The 21,159-nt window shown below is 35.6% G+C and overlaps 1 protein-coding gene across 1 annotated transcript in view; it reads left to right on the top strand.

Annotated features, from left to right (window-relative positions):
* The window catches only part of UBE2W (ubiquitin conjugating enzyme E2 W), a 50,364-nt gene extending 29,570 nt beyond the window's left edge, over window positions 1-20,794 (top strand). Inside the window, exons 4-6 of the mRNA XM_079796400.1 lie at window positions 3,581-3,736; window positions 7,438-7,513; window positions 15,676-20,794. Coding sequence (XP_079652526.1) covers window positions 3,581-3,736; window positions 7,438-7,513; window positions 15,676-15,689 — 246 coding nt within the window. The 3' untranslated portion in view covers window positions 15,690-20,794. The remainder of the gene's footprint in view (window positions 1-3,580; window positions 3,737-7,437; window positions 7,514-15,675) is intronic.
* The last annotated feature ends 365 nt before the right edge of the window (window positions 20,795-21,159 follow it).

The following is a 21,159-nucleotide window of genomic DNA, read 5'->3' as shown; positions in this document are numbered from 1 at the left end:
AGTTCTCTCTCAGATCTCACCTGCTCTTGAAAATGAGCCACACTGATAGGGAGATGTTTGGAAGTTTAGAGACATCTGAGGACTGCTTCTAATGCAGACTGAGAACTTTAGGTGTGGTTTACATGCATTAGGTCTATATGACTAGTTTGTATCTGAATAAATTATTATTTTTTAAAAAAATATTTTTATTGATTTTTAGAGAGAAGAAGGGAAAGAGAGAGATAGAAACATCGATGAGAGAGAAAGCCATCGATTGGCTGCCTTCTGCACGGCCCCTACTGGGGATCAAGCCCGCAACCTGGGCATGTGCCCTGACCGGGAATTGAACCAGCGATCTCCTGGTTCCTGGGTCAGTGCTCACCTGTTGAGCCACACCAGCCGGGCATGAATAAATTATTTTAAAAATAAATAAATTAGCAACATTCTTATTTATTCCTTTTGGTTTCAATTTCGTTTGTATTCAGTTGTCTTGCCAGACTTGTTTTAGATAGTTTTATCAGCTACTTGGGACTTCAAATAAAAAGTTTTGAACTCTGAAAATAGCTTAATTATCTCTTAAGGTTTTAGAACTTACTTGGCTGCATTAAAATAACTGAAATGTACATTTCCTCCTTTGGCTTCTACTGGTGTTAAGTAAATGAGGATGATTGAGAGAGTGATCTTGAAGAAATTCAGCCTTGGTTACTCTCCCAATCGCATGCAGAGGACCAGAATAGTAAAGTTTACATTAAAACAGCCTGTAGAAACCACTTACCAGCTTTTTACATGATAAACTCTTGAAAAGTTTTTTCTTTTATTTTAGCAATTCATCTATGGCATGTAAACTCAGCCTTTCCATGTTTAGACCTGGGACTTCTAAAATTCTGTATCTGTCAGGTTAAGCCTTAGGGGTTACCTGTACTGTGTACAACTAATTCATTCCCCTGTTTTTATGGTGGCTAAAAGTTTTGGACTGTCTGCATTTGCCCTGCATGCAGCATGTTAAAAAGCCCCGTTTTGTTTGTTTGTTTTTTAAGGGTTACGGAGACTTGATTTTTATTTCAGTCCCCTCATACTTCGGAGCTGATCTCTTGATTTCTGGCTCTTCTCTGCTTACAGACTGTGCTGCTTCTGCTGCAGGTGTCCCTTTCCTCTCGCTTCTCCTTGTTTCCTTCTGGTCTGTGCATATTTCTTGGCTCCCAGGCCAAATGATTTCGTATACCATCATTTCTGTCCAAGAATACTGCTTTCCTTCTGCTCTGTGCATTGGCTAGTCAGAGCATGCAGTGTTGACCTTTGTATTTGTCTGTGTATTTTCCTTTGATGGTTGCTGAAACATTGATTCTTTTTTGCCAAAGAAGATAACTTTGTGGTTATTCATTTATTGGCACTTTCAAAGCACTGTTCTACTTGACTTCTTAAAAAAGAGTTGTTACTGAAAAATATCCTGTGAAAAAATAATTGTTGTGGTCAGGGAATAAGCTCTTGGGCATTGCTTGCATTCTTAATAAATATATCCTACTGGTCCAATGGTATTTTCTGGCAAAAGGAATATCCCAAAGCAGATGCATATTCTGTGAGATTCGTTAATACCCACTGTAGACATCTACAATAGGTTGTGGGAATATCAAATGCATGTAATAATAAACTATAATTTGTACTGGTAAAAAATAAAATTTAATTTTAAAAATTAAATTAAAATAGCCTGTGGAAACTAGGATAAACTCAAGAATTGCAAGACCATGTAAGCAGTCATTTTCTTTTGCAGAGCAGTACTTTCTTTAAGCAAAAAGTCGTGAAAAAAGCATTAGCATGGGTAGATATAATTCAGGTAAATGGTATACTTCTAACCCAGCTGTGCCAGTCTTTCAGGGGTTTTCTGTAATTGGGCAGGGAAAGCAACTTGATGTCTCTTATTTTGAGATTTTGCTTTTATTTTTCAGCTTTATTTTAGCTCTCTTTAGTGTGAATGGAGGGTGGATGGCCAGATTTTAAAGAGAAAAAAAAAAGAATAATGTTTGAAAAAGTCATTCCTTTGAGAAAAAAAAAATCCTTTTGCTGTCTTATATTAGCTTTAGCCAAGGAAATGAGTCCCATATGTTAGTAGTGTGTTTGAAATATTAGAGAACTCCTACTTGTATGAAAGAGTGCTTTGTTAAATGTAAGTATTTGTGAGATTGTAATAAAATTAGATTTGTAGCTAGCTGTGTAAATATAAAAGAAAAGGCCTAGCATATGGTAATCTTCTACAACGTGTCCTATATTAAATTATGACATACTTTACGCTGGCCACGTTTATTTCACTGGCTCTCTTTTCTCTCTAAAGGGAAGGAAAGGTATGCCTAGAGCAATATATGTTTCATCATCAGTTTCTGTCATAAGTTAAGGTAAAGTTTCTTCATACTAAGATTCTGCTATATTCAAGTGTGAGGCAGTTTGCAGGACTGAGAAAAATACTGTAAGTCTTGTTTGGAAACTACTGGTTTATATTTGATGAGCTTTATAATAATCCCATTATACCTACTGATTCAAAATCTGTGAAAGTGGATCCTTGAATTTGTATTTTTATCCACATCTTCAGGTAATTTTTTTAAAGGCCAGTTCAGGAATTAGCAATGAATACTAAACAACAGAATAAAAATGGTACATTTTATTGCAGAATAAAATTCAGTTAAAGATTGGTGAATTAACTTATATGTTAAAATAAATAATTTAATATGAAGTAACATATAAACATTCTTAAAAATAACTTTTATTGTCTTTGACCTACTTTGGGCTATGCTTATAAATTCTTCAGGATACATGGATCTAATCTTCTTTTTCAGATGCTTAGGTAGATATGTATAAGAAACACTACTGTTAGGATATTTGTTGTATTATTAGGGCAAAGGAAGGAAATAATAGATTTATTACCTTTCAAAATAGTGTATAAGCAAGATGGAGAAAGGAAAAACTATTATAAGAATTGAGTAAAAGAAAAGGCAGAGAAAAACAGCAACCCCCAGTTTTGTGTTTTTTATTTTTGTCTAGACACATAGTTATTTACTGATTAATAAGTAGTAATTTGTGCCCATCATAATGGATGTGTGAGTTTAGAGGCGGTGGATACATGCAGTCATTTCCTTTTGCATATAGCACCTGAGCTGGTAGCATTGTTCCAGGTGGAAGGGGTGTTCCTCCCAACTATAACTCATATTGTCTCAAAATTGAATACTTTCTGTTGGGAATTTTATTGTATTTGATTCCTATATGCGGAGAGCAATGAATAGAATTTGAAAACCATTCTTACAAATGGAAAGTTGACTTTTCCTAGTCTAAAAATACATGGTAGTTTGAAAATTTTTATAGGGGATTTGAAAAATAGCTGAAATACAAAATAGATAATTTGGGGGTTTCCTCCCCCTATGACGTGGGCATTCATACAGTGAAACCAGTATTTACTGAATTCATCAGAATAAAAAAGCAGTTATTTATCTTGTTCCTGGCACTGTTTTTGTTTGTTTTTAATTTGGTTTTAAAAATATTAAGTTATGTGGGGAAATTTTTTTTTTTTTGGTCATACAGAATATTTGCATGTTAATGGAATTTTATTCTTTCTTAGGTCATGTTTACTGGTGAAAATATTCCCGTTCATCCTCATGTTTATAGCAATGGTCATATCTGTTTATCCATTCTAACAGAAGACTGGTCCCCAGCGCTCTCAGTCCAATCAGTTTGTCTTAGCATTATTAGCATGCTTTCCAGCTGCAAAGAAAAGGTAGGACTTTTCAGAATTATTCCAGGTAATGTCTCTTCTTTCAGTTTAGGTAGAGAAACTATTTTAATATAATTTTACTTGAAGGAAGGACTTAATGTTTTTTATTATAAAGTTAATAGGGAATGCATATTTTGATCATCTTTCATCCCAAATAGAAGTTAGATATTGTTTTATATTTCTTAAACAGAAAATACCTGCAGATGTTCTAAACAGTCTGCATTTTATTTCCATAAACATGCACAGGGCAAAAGTGTACAAGAAATTCTTGTTTCTAGATTTCAGAGTGAAAAGCCCCAAGAACAAGCATCATGAGGGAGTTCCCTACTCCCCTGCTTTCTTCCTGTGCTGGCTCTCACCGTATCAGCCTCTTTGAAGGCATTTCCCAGGAACTGGAGCTTTGCTATCATAATGATTAGGTTGAAGGCGACAGACTAGATTACCAGGAGAATTTTTAGGACTTGTCCTCTTACTCTCCTTTACAAATCCACAGGTTCTTTGTCTGATGCAGAGGAGAATAAGACCAAAAACAAAAGTCACATGAGTTAATATTTAAGATATCCTTTTAAAGACCCTAAATCCTCTGCACTTCTGGTCCTTTTGTCACTCCCACTTGAGGGTTAGTGCGGCACAATATTCATAGAGTGCTGTGGTTTTGAAGCCTTACTTCCCCTGGGGCTTTCCTTTGTATTCTGTTTACAGAGGAAACAAGCTTCTCCTTGAGATTAGAGAGCTGAGAGGTTATTTATTTTTCTATTTCCAAATTGAACTGTCATTTTTATTAAATTTGTATTTAGAGAACTTTTAAGATAGTACTTTAATTTTTTTTATCCTCACCCAAGGATATTTGTCCATTGATTTTTTTTTTTAGAGACAGAGTGGAAGAGAGAGGGAAAGACAGAGAGAAATATCGATGTGAGAGAAACACATCAATTGGTTGCCTCCTGCATGCTCCCTGACAAGGCCCGAGCAGGGGAGGAGCCTGCAACCGAGGTACATGCCCTTGACCGGAATCAAACCCGGGACCCTTTGGTCCACAGGCCATCGCTCTATCCACTGAGCCAAACTGGCTAGCAGAGTACTTTGTTTTTAAACAGTAGGTTATCTAGACTCAAGCACTTTAAGCCACTGTTTGCAAAGTAAGTTTCTTGGGATGTTAGTTCCATAACAAGTTTCTTGATGTTAGGTTTAAAAAGGAAAAAAGAAGGGTTTGTTCAACTGGGCATGGTTAAATAATGGGTTAAATTGTTTTGTTTTTTTTCAAATTACAGTATTAAGAGCCCTTAAAATGCACTTTTATATACCATATAAGTAAGGAAATTAACTCGGGCAGTTAAACTTGTGACACACCATTAGTTAAGAATATTAAACTGTAAAGGAAAAATGTACATCTTAAAAGAGATGAAATAGGGTACATATGTTAGTATCACTTTTTAACTTTAGTTTCCTCTTTGGCTTTTCTAAGCTGCATTTTAACACTAAATTTGAGCTTTAGTAAACCCCTAGGGCTTTGGAAATAAGTCTTACTCATTTATTACTTCCATATTTTCTTCCCCAGGACACATACCAATTTAAGCTTTTAGTAGAACAGAGCAGTTTGCAATGACTAGGGTTTCTATGTCCCTGCTAATGTTTAATGTCTATAGAAAAGTGAGGAAGTAACAGGATTGAATAAGAAAAGCTGAGATGAATACTAGTGATATCTGCACATAGCTCTTGCATATACCTGATGATTAACTTTTGTTTACATTTAAATTTATGGATTTACTATTAAAAACTAGAAAATTACTATATTCTTTACCTTCTTCATCTTTTTCTAAGCTTTACCATTCCCCTCATATTTAGTTGTTTGCTACCATTTATTTGATATTTCATATGTAAGACTAGCCACTCCATTTGAATTATTGATAAGCTATATAATATTGTATCAACTATAATGTATTCAACAAAGATGGTAATCTGGAAGTCAGCATTCTGGCAGCATTAACTCTGTAATGAAATTCAGCAAACATTTATTAGGTACCTACTTGATGCTATTTTAACTGTGCTAAGTAGTAGATTACAAAGAGGAAACTTGCTTTGTCATTGAGGTGCTCTAGCTTCAAATAAGCTTTAAAATGTCTTTTAAATATCCACCGAAAACTCTTCTAGTAAAGCAGGTGAATTGTATTCTGTGGTGACATGGTTGTCTGAGTTTCACTTTGCTAGTTGACTCTTCTTTAATGCAAATTTTAATTTTTACTATAGGCTTTTAAGAATTTAGATTTAGTCATAATTGTTTTGTTCCAGTTTCCCTTTTCATAGTCAAGACTGGTTTCCTAAACTGAGGCATTTACTAGTAAATCTGTTATGTCAGTAGGTTTTAGTAGATTTGAGATCAAGGGTTTTTCAGTAATCAACCCTTTATTCTCAGTGCCCTAATAATACAGATAGACCAAACTTCCCAGCCTATGTTTCATTTCTAAAACAATTTGGTAATCCATCTTTATATATAGTTTATTTTTTCTAAGAACACAATCTCCTTGGTTACTTACCAGTTAGGTTATATTCTTGACTTAAACAAATAGAGTTAAGTGTTTTTTAATTGGGTTCTAATAAATATACATAAAAGTAGTTTGTGAAATTATTTGCCGTAGTAGTAGCAATTTATTCCATGTGAGCACTGGTTATGACTTTGCAGGACAAGCAACAGCAGATCATCTAGTCTTTGAAGTAGTCAGGCATCTAATGTCATAATATTAATTTTTCAGGAATTTCCCCAGACTGTATTAACAGGGTAATCTTGGGATAGTTGTTGTACGTCTTATGCTCTACTCTTCCCTTTTGTTAAGTTAATATTAACTCCTAGGGGCATTATGAGGCTCGGCTAAGATTAGAGTCGTGTATGTGAGTTTTAGATGAGGTGGACTACCTGTTTTCCTTCCTGCTGTCTCTAGGTAGTCCTGCTCTCCATTGCATTTTGCTTGAGCCTATCCTATTAGCTACAAACCTACCCTCTGTGACTGTAGTACAGGTTTGACCTGTTTCCAAATCTTTAGTGTCACATATTCCTTGTGCCTGATTAATATACAAAAGTTTTCAGGACAGCCCTCTTCTATAATCTATCTTCAGTGTTGGCATCACTGTTTCTGATGTATATCTCTTGCAAAGCTGCCATATGTTTATAGTATGGCTCTAGTAAGGCATATATATGTACAGCAGAAATGCCAATATATCTTTTCCCCTTTTTTCTCATGTTATTTGGAAACTGAATCCTGTGGTCTGTCCTTGGTGATCTTACAGAAAAGTAAAATCCTTTGTGGAGGTGTATAAGTTGCATTAGTTTTCTCAGACAAATCTAATTAGGTAGACTTTTTTGTTTTAATTAGCTCACAAAAGTAATTATTAACTTATTTCTAGGGAGATAAGGTAAATGAAACCAAAATTTTTCAAACCTAATGATGCCACTACTAGTTGATATTCATTCTCTAGTAATCCCACAGGAGCCTAACTCAAACTAAACCACACACTTCTAGTTTTTTAAAAGCAACTTTAGTGTCAAATGTCTACATTCCCTAGGTTTTCTTTCATTTATGCCATCAGCAGTTATATTGTTTTTTTATACATTCTATAACAGTTTTGCTAAAGCTTTTATTAAATCTGTCTCTCCCTTATGCTTTTCTATTTTACAACTTCTTATCTATTTAAACTCTTTTTCGTTTCAGAGACGACCACCAGATAATTCTTTTTATGTTCGAACATGTAACAAGAATCCAAAGAAAACAAAATGGTGGTATCATGGTAAGCAGTTTTATTTTAGAATAATAACTTTTTAGCATTTTGATTTGAAAAATATCTTTTTGCTTGAGAAAAAGATGTTGGATTTTTGTAATATGGAGAAAATTTTTAAAAATACTTTAAGATATTTTATGGATAAGTTAGATTAGCTTCTTAATGGGGCACGTAAAATCATAACCATCATACAAGTAAAATCTAAAATTGCTTTAACATTTTGAAACTACCATTATATTACAAAAAGGAAGTCCTTAATAATGTTTAGATCAAATTATAGCTAGTTATTGGGAAACCTGATGTTTGAAATAGAGGTTTTGATGCCTGTGTACTCCTTCAGTTTTGGTGCTGTTCTCTGGGAGGGAGAACCACATTGTTAGAGCTGACCCATCAAATTAAAGAAAATGCTTCCTCCTCTAATAGTTATTCAGGGATTCTTAGCTATAAAGGACAACGTTCCAAATAAGATGCATTAATAGTCAGATTTCAGGAATTCTTTCTGAGCACTGAAGTTCCACTAAAACTTTTAACAAGACCCTACTTTGATTAAACGGCCCTTTACTTCAATTCACATTGCTGACTATTCCTTCTTTTACTGCCTCTTGCATTGTAGGACCAAACACTATGCTGCTTCTTTCTTCTGTGCCTTTAAAGTGTCAAAGTTCCTAAGATAGTGGTCATTTTATTTCAGATTCAGCCTCACTAATAACAGAAAAATTCCATTGTCTTTTATAATGCTTTTAACCAAGTTTTAAAATGTGAGAGGAAATTGTCCTAGAGTGGTGAATTTTAAAAATACATCTATTTTTATAGTATAACCCTCTCTTGCCTGGCTGGAGTGGCTCAGTTGGTTGAGCATTGTGCTATGCACCTAGAGGTTGCTGGTTGTACGTAACCTGGGTGGTGGGCTTCATCCCCGTCAGGGTGCTAACATAAAGTAACTGATTAGTATTTCTCACATTGATGTTTCTCTCTTTTTCTCTCTCTCCCTCCCTCCCCCTCTCCCTCCTTTCCTCTCTTCTCCCTCCCTGTCTTTCCTTCTCTCCCCTCCCCCCTTCCTCTTTCTAAGTATGCCCTTGGGTGAGGATTAAAAAAAAGTATAACCCTCTCTACAACTTAATCATCTTTCAAGATCTCCAATGCTGCCCTTATATAGTTGAAAGGACTTATGAGAAGCCTTTTATCTAAGAACTAGAGGCCCAGTGCATGAATTCATGCACAGGTGGGGTCCAGCCAGCCCACCCCAGTGGGGGCCCATCGGGCTGGGCCAGTGGGGGAAGTGGGGCTGATCAGGGCCCGGATCAGGCTGGTTGGCTGCTGCAGTGTGTGTCATAGCCACCGGTCGTTCTGGTCGTTCCACCATTCTGGTTGCTGGGCTTTTATATATATAGATACTTCCAGAATTTCTTATTACCTGTTTTTTAATAAGAAATGGAGAAATTCACACAGTGATACTAAAAATATAAAAATCAGTTCTTTAAAATAAAATACACTTATAATAGAAGTTATTTCGATATAAATAGTTTTTATCTGTTACTTTCTGAGAAATCTGTACTTCCATAACTAAACTAGAAAAGTCTTTTAATATTTGGAGATGGATCATGTCTAAGTTGGCCAAAAAGTGCCAAGAAAAGACAGAGTTGTGTGTTTTTTTTTTAATACATTTTTTTTATTGATTTCAGAAAGGGAGAGAGATAGAAACATCAATTAGAGAATCATCAATTGGCAGCCTCCTGCATGCCCCCCACTGGGGGTTCAGCCTGCAACCTGGGCACATGCCCTGACCGGGAATCGAAATGTGAACTCCTGGTCCATAGATTGACGCTCAACCACTGAGCCATGCCAGCCAGGCCAAGCGAGACTTTTTAAGCAAAATTTACCTCTTAATGTAAAATAGTCCAGGGTTTGTATCGGAATGAATTTTCTCAATAAACAGATTAAAAGTATCCCCTCTTCCTTTCCCTCCCTCTGAAATACAAATAATAAGCCATTTTTTAAAGGCACTGGATTCTAATTCAACTAAATCATGACTACTCTAGTCCAGTTTCAGTCCTGGGATAGTATCCTAGCCCCAGAACACATGTTCTTTTTCATTTACAGATAATTATTTCGAACATCCTTAGTTCATTAACTTATAGCGACCATTCTTACCTCAATGTGTTTTCTTGAACCCTGTAAGTTTAAATCATTCCCTTCCCACAATTACTCTTAAATCAACAGTTTTGCTCCATGAGTGAGCCTGATGTGGAAGAGTAATATTAGTATATATTTTGTGATGGTAGGGCAGCTGCTCAGTTATAAATGTGGGTGGATACGTGCAGAGAATCTTCTTTGAACATTTTCTTCATCTTTAAAAAGATAAAGTGTGGCCCTGACTGGTTTAGCTCAGTGGATAGAGCGTCGGCCTGCGGACTGAAGGGTCCCAGGTTCGATTCCCGTCAAGGGCATGTACCTTGGTTGCGGGCACATCCCCAGTAGGGGGTGTGCAGGAGGCAGCTCATTGATGTTTCTAACTCTCTATCCCTCTCCCTTCCTCTCTGTAAAAAATTAATAAAATATATATTAAAAAAAAAAAGATAAAGTGTGTCAGCTGGGTACCATGTAGTGTCTTCTTTTTACACTTAAGAATAATTAACAGTTATGGGCAATGTGAAAAACAGCCTACCTTGACATTGTAGTTGAATTTGAAAAATCTTATCAAAAAGGTAATCATACTCACTTATAAAGCAGAATATATCAAGTTTTAGATGTTTGTTTCTGCTTAGCTGCTTTCTTCCAAAAGATCTTCATTGACCATGTTCTCTTTATAACCAAGTTACCAAGACTGATGGTCTTTTGTTACTTCTTAGCAGCATCTAATTCTGAAAGGATTAAAAAGTGTGTCAGCAAAGCTAAACAAAAAGATCAGACTAAACAAAGATTTGCTTGGAATTGGATGAACTTCCTGAAACACTTAACATTTCAGTTTCTAGAAACATGCAGAATGGTAGGCCTCAGGTATGGAGCTCCACAGTCCTGCTCTGTGGTGCTAGCCAACATCCTTGGATCAGCGTGGGTCAGAATATGTGTCAAGTGTAGCCAAAGAGACAGGAGAGGTTTGGGGTTTAGTCTGGTGATTTATGTGTACTTCAGAGGGGGCTTCTGGATGCAGGATGAAGGCACTATTAATGAAAAACAACAAATCTGAGATTTAGTTTATCTCCTGGTTTTAGAAGAGGAGGACTCAGCTGACACCAAAATTGAGCTGCCAGATATTACCAGTGTTGGGTTCTTGAAAAAAAGCCTCTCAGCTTAAATTTGTCATCTTCTGCATTATTAGTTAGCATACCTTGAAAATTAGCCTAGTCACTGCTACCCTACTATTAATTGTCTTTATATACATTATATATTTTATAATCTGTGCTACGGAACGATGTTTCAGTCAACAGTGTTCCCATAAGAATATAATCTCATAATCTTTAATACCATATTTTTACTATCCCTTTTCTATGTTTAGATATGTTTAGATATTTACCACTGCATTACAGGTGCCTACAGTATTCAGTACAATAACATGCTGTACTGGTCTGTAGCCGAGGCAGTAGGCTATACCAATGGCCTAGGTATATGTATTATAAAACTCATTAATATGTGAATACATATCCTTTATTATTGCTTACTTGAAGTTGACCAAGATCATATCTGCATTGGGATGCAAATATTCTGTGTTGCTAATTAAAGCAGGGATCCATATGCTTTGAAAAATCAATTGAGTTGAGAGAATAGGGTTAAAAAAAATAAAGGGACCTAACCAAAATATGTATTAGAATGGACAGTTTATCTCAGCATACTGAGGATCTGTGGGATTTACCTGTGGTTCAGAGCTAGAATCTTCTTAAATGACAAGTCTGTATCCAGTTCAGTGTACAAGTGAATGAATGATTGAGCCTCAACTTTTTATATTATAAAGCAGACACAATTGTTCTTGAAAAAGATAAGAAAGAATATTTTTATGAGATTATAAAAACTTTCAGTGAGCTAGCAGTCAACTAGAATCCATTAATAATATACATTTGCTTTCTGGAATTAATATAAAACATTTACAACTTAGTTTCTTAAATTACTGCTTTCTATAGATAGGAGTACAGATGTGTGGTTACTGAAGCACTTTTCTTAAGGTGATAGATTATTGAACAATATAGCTTAAGACTGCTTTCGAGTATTGGCTCCAGAAAACTAGGCTTATAGGAAGTAAATTGGCATAATGTTTATATCAGTGATGGCGAACCTATGACACGCGTGTCAGCACTGACACGCGTAGCCATTTCTAATGACACGCGGCCGCATGCCGAGGATGAAACATTTGCTGCTCCTGAGGATGAAACATTTGCGACTAGAGTCTTGGAGTTAGTTTTTTCCTCAAAGTGACACACTACTCGAGTTATGCTCAGTTTTTTGGCGAAGTTTGACACACCAAGCTCAAAAGGTTGCCCATCACTGGTTTATATGTTTTATTCAGTAAACTAATAAGGAGCAGAAGAATGTCTTTTGCAAAACTATAGACTACATTCTGGTTCCATTCAGCTGAAACATTTCCTGCAGGATTATAAGGGAATAAGAACATAAAATTAATCTCAAACTAGTATTAACAAACTCTTTTTCTCCTTGCCTTATAAATTCATAGATTTATCTACATTAGTTGTGAACCTTTTTATTTGTGCTACCTTTTTGAACTCTAAATTGATGAGTCCAAACTTTATACTAATTTTAACAGTCTTTTGCCCTTTATATCAGTTTTATTGTCTGATCTGAAATCTTTCTTGAATTGGTTCATCAAAGGAAAACTTCAATTCCCTAAACGTTGAGAGACGAATCTAACTGTAAAGATTGATTTTTGTCTTTCTTGGAGGTAGCATACCACTTCATATCTACTGATCTTATTCTGTGTCCCTTTTCTTCTAATCTTCTGTTCCTGGAAATATTCAGGGAGATGGTTTCCAGTATAATGTGATGGTAATTGTACTCTGGGGAAAACTAAATGACCTTCTTCTAATATAGTTCTCTCTCATTCATGTTTCCCAGAATCCAATGAAGTTAGCCATGGTAGGTGTCACCTGTTTGGAACTGGTAATTTGTATATTCTATTTGAGAATATAATTTTAGCAGGGGCTTCTGCAGTTCCAGAAAAAAATTAAATGGTTAATAGATTTTCTTTTTTTTTTAGGACATCATCTTGCCACAAACACGTTAGCCAGGAGGTTAAATACATTGTGTTCTTTCAGTACCTTTTGTAGACCTATATTTGTTTTGATCCAAGATGGGCTCACTATAACAACTATTTTTTGTAAGCCAGTTCTGGTATCCCAGAACCCTCTCATTTAGCCAGGACGCTGTGTTCCTCCTCCTAACAATGAGTTTTTTGCTTCTTAGCGGCGAGCCTTCTTTTTTAAGGAGAAGGTGGCCATGGCTTTGGCTTGTACCTGTCTCTATACTTAAGTGTTTGCTCACAGACTCTTGATGCCATACAGCCATTGTGGAGTTGTAATGTTTAATTGACTCCATTTTCAGAACTTATTTAGGAAGTTTATTCCTCCAAGGATACAGTATTCAAGGCAGATAGTGTCGTATTAGTTTTACATTTCTTTTAACATCTGACCCAACATGGGAATCAAGATAGGAATAATAGCTTCACATGGATCTCCCAGTCATTTTGGATGTTGGTAGCACATTCTACATCAGCCTATTCTCCTGGAAAACTTCCAGAATGAACAACCTGATAAAGGTACATTTATGGTACCACCTATCAAAGATGATATGTCTTTGGAGATAAAAACTTATTGCTGGGTAACTTTGAGTTGATTTTATCTGTCACTTAGTGCATACTTTGTCACATGACATGATGCTAAAGTTTATATCCTCAGTAGTTTGACATATTAGATAGAGTTTAGTGCTATCTCTTAGCTTAGAGATTTAAATGTCATTAGTTTTAGTATTAATTTCTAGTATTATGAAATACACTACTGGAGAAGTGATATTTTAAAGAACTTACTCATATTCTTAAGTTTGTACATCCATGACTAATATGTCCTCTTTTTCCCATTTCCACAGTAATTTAAGAAACAGATAGTTTCAAGTTGTGACACTTAGAGGCTATAAACTATCCACTTTATATTGATTTCTGAGAGGATGGAAGAGGGAGAGAGATAGAAACATCAATGATGAGAGAGAATCATTGATTGGCTGCCTCGTGCACTACGCACATGGTGGATTGGTCCCGCAACCCAGGCATGTGCCCTGATTAAGAATTGAACCTTGACCACCTGGTTCTTAGGTTGACGCACAGCCATTGAGCCACATCAGTTTCTTAAAGATTTGTTATTTATTAAAGGACTAGTTTCCTGGTGCACGAAATTCGTGCATGGAGGGGGTGGTTCCCTCAGCCCAGCCTGCACCCTCTCTAATTAGGAAACCCTTGGGGGATGTCCGACTGCCGGTTTAGGCACGATCGGACATCCCTCTCACAATCTAGGACCACTGGCTCCTAACCGCTCACCTGCCTGCCTGCCTGATCGCCCCTAACTGCCTTCCCCTGCCGGCCTGATCTCACCCCCAACAGCCCTCCCCTGCTGGTCTGATCTCGCCCCCAACTGCCCTCCCCTTGCCAGCCTGGTTGCCCCCAACTGCCCTCCCCTGCTGGCCAATTTAGTTCTAATTGGTCAGTTTCTATGCCAGTCAGCATCTCTGGGCCTACCAACAGGGCCTGATCAGAAAGGCAGGGCTGATCAGCAGCCCCGATGGAGGCTCTAAGAGAAATGGAGGCAGGGCTGCCTGCCAGGCTCGGAGGGAAAGAGAGAGGCAAGTGCTGGTAAAAAGCTGCCACAGATGCTACAGATTAGCCCCTGCTTCTCTCTTCAGGTCTCTTTCCAGGCCTGCAGCCTCAGTAGTCAGCGTTTGGTCACCATGGCAACCCAGCGCTGACTTCCGGGTGGTCAGCCTTTGGTCCTGATCAGTGGTTACACCCTGGCTCTTTATTATAGAGATTCTAATAATTTAGATGTGATTTATTTTTAAAATCTAGTCTGTTTCACCCTTTAGATTACGGAACACAGCCATAGCTGGTTTGGCTCAGTGGATAGAGCGTTGGCCTGCGGACTGACGGGTCCCAGGTTCAGTTCTGGTCAAGGGTATATGCCTGAGGTGCAGGCTCAATCCCCAGTCGGGGGTGTGCAGGAGGCAGCCTATCAGTGATTCTCTCTCATCATTGATATTTCTATCTTTCCCTCTCCCTTCCTCTCTGAAATCAATAAAAATATTTTTCTAAAAGAAGGTGTAGGATCACAGAATATTCCATTAGTTTATCTAGGATAGAAGTCAGTTTACTGGTTTTTAGTTCTCATTATGAATAGGAATGGTAATAGCAATATATTGATCCGAACATGGAATGGTTTGTAAAATATTTTGGCCAATTTTTCAGAATTTTCTGTTAGAAAGCTTTAACAACTCTAGTAGTTGCTACTAATCTAGCTTCTTTCTGAAGAATAACCAGTCCTCAAAATAAATCCTTCAGATATGTTTTATGAAATAAATCTTGTAAAACAAGTCATGAACCCAGAAGATGATGCTACGTATTACAGAAATATGTGTTGAGGCTACGAGAAGGCGTTACTAAATAATTCTGCGTGTTTTTTTAAAATGACATTATTTGATTGATGTGGAGATTATACCTCCTTTGTGAAGTTATTTCCTTTAACAGACTGAAGACATGACTTGTTGGTTTTGTGTTAAATAGCATGGCAGTGTTGCTCAGGGGTGTACTTCTGAACTTGTTACCATTTTAAATTATTGCCCATAAAGGAATTCTCTTAAGATTAATAAATTCTGAATATGTGATAACATATATTAATTTATTATTTTAAATAGAACTAATAATACATCCTTTTTAAGATTTGTATGAACTAAAAAAATTTTGTATGAACTACCATTTCCCTGAAAAAATAGGACTTGATTTGTTTGTCACTATATAAATGAACACAAATTGGACTTTTTTATTTGCAGGGATTGGGGGAAGCAAGTCAGACATGTAAACCTAATTGTTCTTGGTACTTGAAATTATTTTTATGTCAGACTAACTTATAGATTTTACTAACACATGCTTGACTTTTTTAATTATATTTTTTCTCCTTTTCTTCAAGATGATACTTGTTGATGCCACTATTATCATCCTCCTAGCAGAAGATAGTCCTACTGAGAAAATGAGCACTTTGATCATTCAGTCTTTGAACTTTAACCTTTGACTGGAAGTGACCTATAGGCAATGAAGACTACTTCCTTTTACTGCATTTTTACTCGTGTGCATTCTGGGCGCATGTTGATCGCTGGTTCAGTCCAGGCAACTGACATGCTTTTATTAGTCATACAGTATTAATGCAGGTGTCAGGAAATGTCAAATATAATTCCATTTTTTATTTTTATTTTTTTAAGCTTTTGGAAAAGTTCCAGGTCCTCATGTATTGTGCAATAACAATGACTTCCTTGACGGTTTTGGGACGTTCATTGCCGGCAATGGACGTCATAACAGGAAAAATTTTCATTAACTCCTGCCACCCAGTGATTAATGCATGATAGGGCCTATGAAATTAACGTTAACGGTTCTAGTGGGATTATAAATAAAGTGAGGGATCCAACATTACTTTGAAAGTCACCCCAACTTGTTTCTGTTTGGATTCTATGCACTGTGATCCTAAGGTTAACAGCATGAATTAACATGCATCTTCAAAGGACTGTAATGAAAGATCATTGCGTATTTATTGAATTGTTTATATCTACTGTCAAGTTGTTTTGACATGGAAGGTTTTCAAGTAACATTGGCAGAGAGGTACAATATGTTATCCCTATGGTGAAAATAAATTCATTTGTTGTATATAGTTCCTTAATCTTTGGAGTAAAGGTATGAGTAATAATAGGGTATGAATGGTTTAATCAAGGCTTTATTTTGGAAGATAAATGGCAGTGATGATTAAATTACTGCAGTCCATAATTTGGGCTTGTTTGTACATTAATGATTTTTCCAAGTAGAGTACACTCTGTTACTTCCTGCTAGCCATCAGCATGAGCCCTACTGCCTAAACACTATTTCATTTATTTGTTTGGAAAACCCCAAACCATTTTTTGTTTGCCATTTTGTTTCTTTTGTTATGTTTCAAGTCAAGTTTGAATGTTACAATATTTTAATTGAAAAACTTTTGTCAATTTTTTTCTTGTAAATTTTCTTTACTTGTAACTATCATCTTGTCCTTCAATCCTGTACCCTAAAATAAGAAATACATTTTTGACAGAGGCTTAATGTTTTATCAAAAGAGTGTGGACATTTTTATTTTAAAATTTAGGCAGAAGTACACTATACAATGGTATGTTTACTTATTTTATTTATCTCACACAACCATACAGTTATTCCTGGAGAGATTTCTTTTGTTTTGTTTTCTTGTTTAAAAGACTTTGCTTACAGTCTTTGCTTTACAGTAAAAATTTTTCTATAGGAAAAAAATTGTTGAAAGGTCCAATTCTCAGTACTGTGTAAGTTAATGATACTGCAGCTAGGTTCTCTTTTTAAAAAGTGATTAATGTATTTTATAAATTACCTTTTCACATATGCAAAATCTGTTTCTACTACAATGTTATTTTTACTAATGCATATTGTTGCACTCTTTTAACATATCCTGCAGTGAATTTATGAATCAATTTGGGCTTAAAAATAAAAGCCAATTGGCTGAAAGATTTGAAATATGTACCCCAGCAAAACTGTCCAATCAATAATTGGCAAATAATATTTTAAAATTTGTTTTTAACCTCTGTATAGACAACATTTTGTAGCTTTGTACATGTTGTTAATTAAGGGCATATAATTTTACACTCTAAAGTATAATTGCTGAACTCAGGGGTGGGTAGACTTCAAAAATACGTCTGCTTTAGAAATAACTTGAAAAAAAATTAAAACTATAGCCAGCCACCAAATTGTGGACACTGTTTATACTGCTAGTTAGCAACTACCACTTTTTAAAATTAAAAACATTTTTGTTCTCTCTTGACTAGGCATAAATAAGTTCCCACAGTAGTCTTTATCTATCTTACTAGATGGCCTATTTAACCAAGACAGAAAATGTTTTTGGGGATGCTTTGAACTACTCTTAGTTTTTAACTGCTTTTTAATATGAAAATCGCAGCTGTAAATTATATATTTTTCATATTTTGCATAACTGCTCTAAACTGATTAACGTGATCATTTTCGGGGGTGAAGGTGGGGGAAATTCTCTTTGTTCTGCTGGTCCTCTTACTAAAATCCTTTTATTAAAAATAATGACCTGTGACATTATTTACCAAAAGAATTGATATACCAGGTCAGAGATTAACAATGCTATATTATAGATATAACCTCAGTTCAGTTTTTAAAATATGAATAATAGTGTTTTAACATACCTCTCTCTCTACATGGAGACACCATAAAAATTAAAATGAAGCAGAGGAAAGTAAAGGAAAACCAAATAATTTCAGTACATTTTATGGTTTAAAGAGAAGAAATGAGGATGAAATATCCTAAAATATAGAAACAACAACCATTCAAAATTTGCAATCAGATAACACTTTATTTCTCCCTTGAACTTAGGAATCATTGAAAAGTCCTTTGCACTTAGATTTAATGAGTTAATTTTAAATGTAAGTTACATTATTAAAAGACATAAGATGTTTACCTGAGTCATTGCTCTGGAAAGGGCAATTAATGGCTTTGTAATAATTAAATGACTATTTCTCTGTGATACGTTGTTGAAAGACAACCACAATGCCAAGAAAATGTACATAGGAACCTGCGCCTTCCCTCTTCCCTGCTTCCCTCTGGGCACTGTCTGCCGCGGAGGCCTACAGAATCCTACTCTCATATTCAGACAACGCGCACTTTCTTCTTTTTTATTTATTTATTTATTTATTTGAAGGCCATTCTTCTGGTTTGCCAAATTCTGTTAAGACAGTGATGCATTCAGTTCCTCATTTTGCATGCTTAGATCAGGAACTTGGCCCTTTCAAAAAAAGAAAAATACTATTATGTCAAGTAGGTATTTGCCGTAGACTTTAAAGAGAGAAATGGTTTTCAGTTTTTTAAGATACATTTTTTAAAAGTAAATTTTATGGATTTTCTCTTAAGGAATTTGATATTCACCTCTAAAGGACTTTACTTATAATGTGTAAATTCTTCCTTTTAGCTAGCAGGGAAATAAAACTTTTTTTTTAATCCCCAGGGGCAAATGCTAAAAATAGCTTTTCTAAACAGTTCACCTGGAGAAAGATATTAATCCTTATTGTTTTGACGAGGTATACCCGTATTTGGTATAAAATTACTAGAATAGTTTATTACTTTTTCCCTTCTGAAATTTTAAATATATGCAATATAATATATCATTAGATTCCTGTGGTGGATAATAATTTTGTCAGATTCTAAAACAGGTATCTAGTGGCTGCTTGATCATTCCCAGATTGCATCAAAGATGAATTGACAGATAATGGAAATGAGTAGTGATGTGAAAATGGTATGTAACCACATATGACTTGTTTCTGCTAATCAAGTCTTATTTTTTAAAAAGCCTATTGTTTTTGAGAATTGAGATATTTAAGCCTTGTTAAAGCTTCTCCCTAAAAATAGAAGAGAAGAGGAGGTACTGTGTGTTAACTTTTTTTAAATAAAGAATTCAGTGTCACTAGTTCTAAGGCTTTATTGTTACTCCTGCTTATATTTCTCGCTCTCACTTTTATTTAGTTTTTTTGTGCATATTTTAGCTGAATGCTTTAGCTTTATAATTGTGTGAGTTGATTTTTATAAAGAACTCAGTCTTAACCATATGTTTCTCTTCTGAGGTTTCCTTGTTATCAGAATCAGCTGCTCTGGTATTCTGTGTTGGGCTAATACCTTTGCATGAGTAAGATCTGTGAAGAGGGTGTCTTTCATCTGCACCAACTAGCCCTAGTCCTCTTCACAGTCGGTTGTTTTTTGTTTTGTTTTTTTATTCCTCTTTTTTCCTCACTGTGTCCTCACAGATGTGTGTGTAGTGTTTTGTTCTTCAGTTTCTCTTTCTGACTTCTAAGTTTTTCTCCCTTCCTCCTTCCTTCCTCCTTTCCTTTTTTCTTTACTTCCCTTTTCCTTTCCTTTAAATTACTTGTTTTAGTAAAAGTATATTTCTGTTTAAGTTTCTGAGTCACTTTGAGATTTGGAACTCTTTTAAACTATAATTTGTGGGAGACCTTTGCTTTCTCAGCATAAACTGTGCGTTTGTTTATCATTATCATTAGAGGCCCACAGAATTTAAACACATTTTTCAAACTCCATCTCTTCCCTGAAGTCGGAAGTTCTGGTTCTATGGTACTGACTGTGATTTTAATTCTAAAATGTTAGTATTGGAACATATATTTGGGGATGAATCTCCAGAATGTTTACAAGAAGATATTTTTTTATGAAAGGTACTTCGTTGGTTAAAAAAAAAAAAGTAACATCGGAAGTCATTTTGAATGTGTGGAAGGAATGCCAGACTAGAAGCTGGCCTGTCTAACACCCTAAGGAGCACCAGCTTCGTGAGCCGAGTGCAGGTAGTGAGAAAAGGAAACAGTTCTCGGTCTGATTCTTGGCACAGACACTGGCAGGTTTTTGAGGAAACTGTTCCTATGTTACTTCTAAGCTCAAAGGCAGAAGCATGGGCTTTGGCTTGTTCAACATGACATCACTTGTCACATTTCCTGGTAAAGGGAAAGATGAAATAATCCTGCCTCTTTAATTATAAAGCCTGAAGCAAGACTGCTAAGCAGGTTGGTAGATTGTGTCAGTTACCATGAAAATACAAACCTCTCCATAATTAGCCACAGATTGTTCACATAAATGGAATGGATTGTCACGCTTGAGGTAAAATAATTATTTGAATAGATTATTAAATTATCTAGAATTGACTGCATGTTTATAAGTCAAAATGGATTTTTTATTATTTGGTACCATTTTCCTCTCAATATTTAGAAATACACATTGTGCATTTTATTAATAGGAATGGAAGCTTTGCTTGAAGACTTGAAGAGGGTGGATGTGTATATTTTATAAATCCAAGTTGTAAAATATGTAAAGCTATTGCTTTTTAAATAGAATATAAATGTTAAAAGACAGATAAAGCCTATATATTATATATTTTTAAATACATGTATCAAACTTTTGTTAGTTGAATATAAGTTACATTGTGTGCTTCATGGAATTCAGTAACTTTTAATAATAAAGCAGTTGTCACTGTTTTTTTCCTGTAGACTTGAATACTAAATCGCAGAGATATTAAACCTCTTTATAGATAATAATGTAAAAATTTATTTCTATGGTAGTTCTTCTTTACAAAGACTGATCTTTAAAAGATTACGGAAACAGTAACGTGTCCATTTCCAAAATGAGGGCAACAGAGAAGACAGTCACTAAAGCGGCTTGTTTGTATCTGTCACAGGTCGCCTTCACCTGGCAGTGTAGCCTGCTGCCTCTTAGTGCTTCTTCGTGCTTTAATTAAGTCCTGGTGAAAGACTGGGCCTTTTCAGAAAAGGTGGAAATAGAGACCTGGGCACTTAGAGTTAACAGGAGTCTGGTGCTGTTGAACTTCAAGTTGAGTGATTAA

The sequence above is a fragment of the Cnephaeus nilssonii genome (genome assembly GCF_951640355.1).
Source record: "Cnephaeus nilssonii genome assembly, chromosome: 18".
Lineage (NCBI taxonomy): Eukaryota > Metazoa > Chordata > Mammalia > Chiroptera > Vespertilionidae > Cnephaeus > Cnephaeus nilssonii.
This window is presented reverse-complemented; position numbering and strand designations above follow the sequence as displayed.